Consider the following 5581-nt stretch of genomic DNA (forward strand, 5'->3'; position numbering starts at 1 on the left):
TGTTTTTCTTCTTCTGGTTGGAAACTTTTCTCACTTTGTTCATCCACATTTCCATTTCATTTCAAGTGTCTCACGTCCACATTAGATCCAGATGTGATTCGGTACTAAAGGGCTAAAGTGTTCGGTTTTTGTTGAAACTTGTTTGCAGTGCTGTGTTTAGGTTTCTGTCGTATATTGAAGAGTTTGTACCGTATAAATAGGGTGGACAAAATATTAGAAACACCTCTCAGTAACACAGCCTCTGTTACAGTTTGACGGTATAGGAGCAGATTTCTTTTAAAGGTTTGTGATGTCAGTCGAACTTCAGACCCTGCGTACCTGGCTACTACTTACTCAGCATCGTTACACTTCAGAAGAGTGAACGTTTAGAGATGGAATCAAACCAGAGATGCTGCGGTTACATGGATGGGCCAAACATCATCTTTGGTGTTTTTCCTTCAAATGAAAAATTCTGAAACAAACTTCAAAAACAAAGTCCAAGTTTACGAGTACGAGAGCAGAGCAGATATTTTACTGGAGGTTAAAACCAACTCATACAGTAACCAGCTGCTGGTGTGTCTCTCTCACACTCACACAGCCATATGGCCTTCACTCGTTTGTCATCAACCGGCTGTGCGCATGTGAAACAGAAACACAAACCACCATATTGAAAAAGTCTGATTGTAATGCAGCCGATGCAACAGTTTTGATTGTCTGGACACTTGCTGAGGGAAGACGTCACGTCTTTCCAGGACTTTCCATGACCTCAACACACAAAAATCCCACGACTTTTCACTGACTTTCAAAAATTGAGCACTTCCAAATCCTGATAAATATTCCCAAATATTCTCTCCAGACTTTAACTGTCTGGATAATTAGGATCTGCAGGACTGTTTGAGTGTTGTGTTCATGCTACATGTCGTCACGTGAACAGGTAAAACTACAGCAGGAAGTCGGTGGTCTCTGTCTGTCTATCTTCTCACTTTTCCTCCTCTGTTCTTCTTCACAGCTTTCTTCTCCTTCGTTTTGACCCTGGGGGTTTTGGAGAGGGGCGATGAGGGGGCGGGATTTGTCTGGGAGGGGGCGGTCCTTAAACTGACTGATGGCTCCTTTGACAAATCAGAGAGCGGAACAGGTCGAGGGGTTTCCACATCAGCGATCGGAAAGGTTTCAGGAAACTCCGCCACCTGAAACAAAGTGAAATTAGTTTTCTTTCTGACAAACGATGCAAAATAAAGATTACCGTATTTGTTATGCTGCATTTTTTATGAGGTTAATCTTGCTGTTATATGATTTAAAAGCACACGCCATAGACTTCTTTGAATATTTTACTTGTTTACGTGCATGTATCATTTTGTTTTTCTTATTTTAATCCCTACAACAAATCTAGGAAACATATCCCTGATTATAATGTTCTGATTAAATGTTAGCTTAAATCAATAGCTCGTTAGAATACATAGTTACTGAGCTACATACTTATTAAGCTTCAGAGAAAACGTAGAAGAAGAAAACCAAACTGTGAAACTGAAATCATTACTGAATAATTAATGTTAATGCATTTACAGCACTGAAATATTTTATCTTGATGTCTTTGTTTTGAAATTTACAGAAGGTAATTTTTTTTTTAAACTCGACTGACAGAACTTAAACTGATCGGTTCCACTCAGGCTCAACTGATCATCATTGGTAGCTTGAATTTAACGTCTTCAGTTTCAGCAATTTGAATTGGAAAATGTCCGGTTGAATTTGAGCAACATGAATATAGTTCTTCATCTATTTGACACTTAAATGTATTTAACTCGCAAAGACTTTGCATTTTAATAAACATTTGAAGGGGAGAGAGGTATGGGACAAACGGTGCATTCAGGTGCTCTTCCACAAGTCGTAAAGCTGGAAATTTTACAGGCTTCCAGTATTTTGAGTAACAATATATTTAAATTAATTTAGTCATAACAGTTCTATTTTTGTGAGGGAGGCTTTAGCAGCATCACTTGGACTAAAGGAGTTTGGCAACAGCCATGTTTGATTGCCGTATTTTTTTCTGCCGGAGTTTCGACAACTCTCATTTGACTGACAACAGCTCTGCCTCTGATTGGCTATATTCTAACCTTAACCAACCCTAACCCACGGAGGCAACGAGTACTAACCAATCAGAGGCACAGTTGTTGATAAAAACAACAACAACAACAACAACAACATGTAAATGACCAACAAGGTGCAAATACCAGTGGCAACAGGGCTAACACTAATATTTTGTCTTTTCAGTTTCAAATAACCAATTCATTTATTTTATTATTTGTTTAATCTCTACGGGAGCTGTGATGGCTGTTTTAATCATTGATGAACTTGGCATTTATTTTTTTTATTAATCCATGAATCAAATAAATGGCAGGAAATGTCCACCACAATTTTCCAGACCATAAAATAACACTGAAGAAGCTGAAAAATATTTGACTTGACTGATTATGGGAATTCATTTTCCAGATATTGGATCTATAATTAAATGATAAACGTATAAAAAGGAGCGAGGGCCTCACCGGGAGGTAGGCCAGGTTGTCACGGAGGCAGGCGTCCTGCAGCTCACTGCGCAGCGCCGTCACGTGACAGCGGTGGGCGGAGACTTCCTGTTCCAGCCAATCAATCCTGGAGCTGCAGGTGTGATAAAGCTGAGAGAAGGTGGAGAGAAGACTCTGCGCAGAGAGAGATAGAGTTAAAACAGGAAGGAACGTAAATGACGGAGAAAGACAGACAGGAAGTCTTCTTTTTCTGTTACCTGGCACGCTGCCACCTCCGGAGCTCCGATGATGCTCTCCGCTCCACTCAGCTCCAGGTGTTCCCTGGGTAATGGCAGGGGGTGGGGCTGAGCTGACAGGGAGTGTCGTGATTGGACGAGGCTTTCTCTGAGCTGAAGACAACAGAGCGTCGTGTCACCAGACACGTAAACGTGTGTGACTTCTGTAAATATATATTTCTCTCTATAGCCACTGTAAATGTGTCTCTGTCTATGTATTTGTGCGTCTTCACCTCCTTGTAGCTCGTCTCTGCAGCCTTCATGGCGCTGATCAGACAGTCTTTACGTCTGGAAAATAAAGAATAATCAAATAAAGAAGACTGCAGATTAATCAAACTAAAAAGGAGCAGACATTGTAAATTGTGTGTTATTTATTGTTGCTGTGAGATTGAAGTACTGAACTTTTGTACTTTTTAAACAAACAGGAGGAAATGGTTCATTTGAAGGGGACTATTTTCAGCGGCGGATGAATCCACATGTGGTGTTCTAGTGTGAGCATGGGTTTTTAATAGTTTTTAACAATAACTGAGCTCTACGGCTCAGAGGAAGAGGACACGTCAGGCGAGAAGTTTTAATCCCCTGAAATGAAATAAAGTCCTATAAGAGAACAAGAAAAGCTGTGCGTTACCTGGTGGCGTCTCTCAGCTCGTCCTCGACTCGCTGCAGTCTCTCTTCCAGCTGCTTCCTCTCCCTCTGAACCACCGACAGGTGCTTACCCAGAATCCTCAGCGAGCGCTCCTTACGGCTCACCTCCTGCCGAGTCTCTGACAGCGACTAGAGAGAGATGATGTATTAAAATAAACTCACAATTAGTACATGCTTATGTTACCTGGAACTATACTACATCACGTGGGCTGAGGGCAGCGAGGGAAGTGGTTCCCACAGTTGTGACTTACAGGCGTTATTGCTATTGTCAATTTAAAGTCTGCTGAATTAGCTGTTAGCAGCTCCTGTTTGCAGTGTACCCATCAATGTACAGAAAACTATTACTGTCATGCTGAAGGAAATTTTAAAATCCTGGCAATTCTAAGGCAAGTTCTGTTTTTCTATGATTTCTTAGCCGATTAATGGATCATTTATTCACAATAGACAAAGAAACGAAACAAAAACTAAATAAAAGAATAAAAAATAACAGACAACAAGAAACACTAACAAACTAAGACGTACGCTAATCTACAGAGAGTAGACATGGCACGGTAGTTAAATGAATAGATCAAGACAGCAGATAGGCGACGTTACAAAACCATGAATCACATCACATGAAGCGGTTACAGGTGTCTGTGAATGAGTGAGTGAAATGTGCCTTTAAAAGAGGCAGTGGTGACCCGAGTGATTTTGTAGGTGGTTCCAATCGTTGGGCGCGGCGAACTGAAAGGCAGAGCGACCTAGCGATGCTTTAGCTGTAGGGATTTGTAACCGGATGTGACTGGAAGAGCAGGTGCTGTAGGTGGAGCAGGAGGGATGAAGGAGGGCAGACTGTGATTCTTACTGCTGAATCATTAATAGCTGCAAGCATGTCGGCCGGGGGCTGACTGTGAAAGTATCAGGCATGTTTGTCTTATTATTATTATTATTATTATTATTATTATTATTATATGAAGCCATTTTGCTACAATTACGCTTCACACTACAGCTGTGTTTGCGACCTGACCTTTCTTTTTGACGTGAGAGGGAAGACTTTAGAAAGTTGCGTGGCGCTGCGGGGAGCCTCCAGCTGCAGTGGTGCATGGATTACGCGTAATATTTATCCAGCCAGAGGGAACGATCACGAACCGTTCACAGAGCGCTGGGAGCGCAGAGAGAAGGAGTGGGGCGGTGGAGCGTACAGGGACAGGATATTGCGGAGCGACCGGCACGCTGCGGACGGTCAGTGATCGTTCCCTCTGCGTGATCCATGATGAAAAATACAGAAATTAATTTGTTAATAAAGCATGATGTCAATGTTTTAGAGACCCCCCCAAAATATCACAAATCATGCTTTCAGGGGAGCTGATGTCTTATTTAGGGGAAGGCTAAGCTCCCCCTGGCTCTCCCGTAGTTCGCACCCCCAGTTATTACTTTGAAAGGAGTGTGATGTTTTGACACGAACTGCACCATTAGGTGGCGAGGGGTTGATTTGGTTACATTTCTCATCAGAACTGTGTATTCTGGCGTTCACCAGGAGGCAGCACTGTGCAATAAGTAGTCAAATCAGATGTATCAGCTCAAATCACATGAACTCTTCACCAATTAATCTTTACCAGTTCCACGTAAAGTGAATGAAGAAATACTTTCAACCTGCCCCCTCTACAACAAATAGGGGAAACATATGCCAGAGCACTACACAGGGACAGGATTCCTGTTTCAGTGTTATCAGGGGGATTTCTCACCTTTCTTAGGATCATTGAGACCCCACGAGGTGAGATCTTGCATGGAGCCCCAGTCCAAGGGAGATTGACAGTCATGTTTAGCTTCTTCCATTTTCTAATGATTGCTCCAACAGTGGACCTTTTTTCACCAAGCTGCTTGGCAATTTCCCCGTAGCCCTTTCCAGCCTTGCGGAGGTGTACAATTTTGTCTCTAGTGTCTTTGGACAGCTCTTTGGTCTTGGCCATGTTAGTAGTTGGATTCTTACTGATTGTATGGGGTGGACAGGTGTCTTTATGCAGCTAACGACCTCAAACAGGTGCATCTAATTTAGGATAATAAATGGAGTGGAGGTGGACATTTTGAAGGCAGACTAACAGGTCTTTGAGAGTCAGAATTCTAGCTGATAGACAGGTGTTCAAATACTTATTTGCAGCTGTATCATACAAATAAATAGTTAAAAAA

The 5581-nt window shown here is 42.1% G+C and overlaps 1 protein-coding gene across 2 annotated transcripts in view; it reads right to left on the minus strand.

The window, feature by feature from the left end:
• Nucleotides 1–497: 497 nt before the first annotated feature.
• LOC123980569 (coiled-coil domain-containing protein 171-like) overlaps nt 498–5581 on the minus strand; it is a 17939-nt gene continuing 12855 nt past the window's right edge. For both annotated transcript variants that reach the window (XM_046065012.1, XM_046065013.1), the window contains 5 exons: nt 3399–3544; nt 3004–3058; nt 2753–2884; nt 2517–2669; nt 498–1166 (listed from right to left, as the gene is read on the minus strand). In XM_046065012.1, the coding sequence (XP_045920968.1) occupies nt 951–1166; nt 2517–2669; nt 2753–2884; nt 3004–3058; nt 3399–3544 (702 nt within the window). In that variant the 3' untranslated portion in view covers nt 498–950. The remainder of the gene's footprint in view (nt 1167–2516; nt 2670–2752; nt 2885–3003; nt 3059–3398; nt 3545–5581) is intronic.

The sequence above is a fragment of the Micropterus dolomieu genome, linkage group LG12 (genome assembly GCF_021292245.1).
Source record: "Micropterus dolomieu isolate WLL.071019.BEF.003 ecotype Adirondacks linkage group LG12, ASM2129224v1, whole genome shotgun sequence".
Taxonomy (NCBI): Eukaryota; Metazoa; Chordata; class Actinopteri; order Centrarchiformes; family Centrarchidae; genus Micropterus; species Micropterus dolomieu.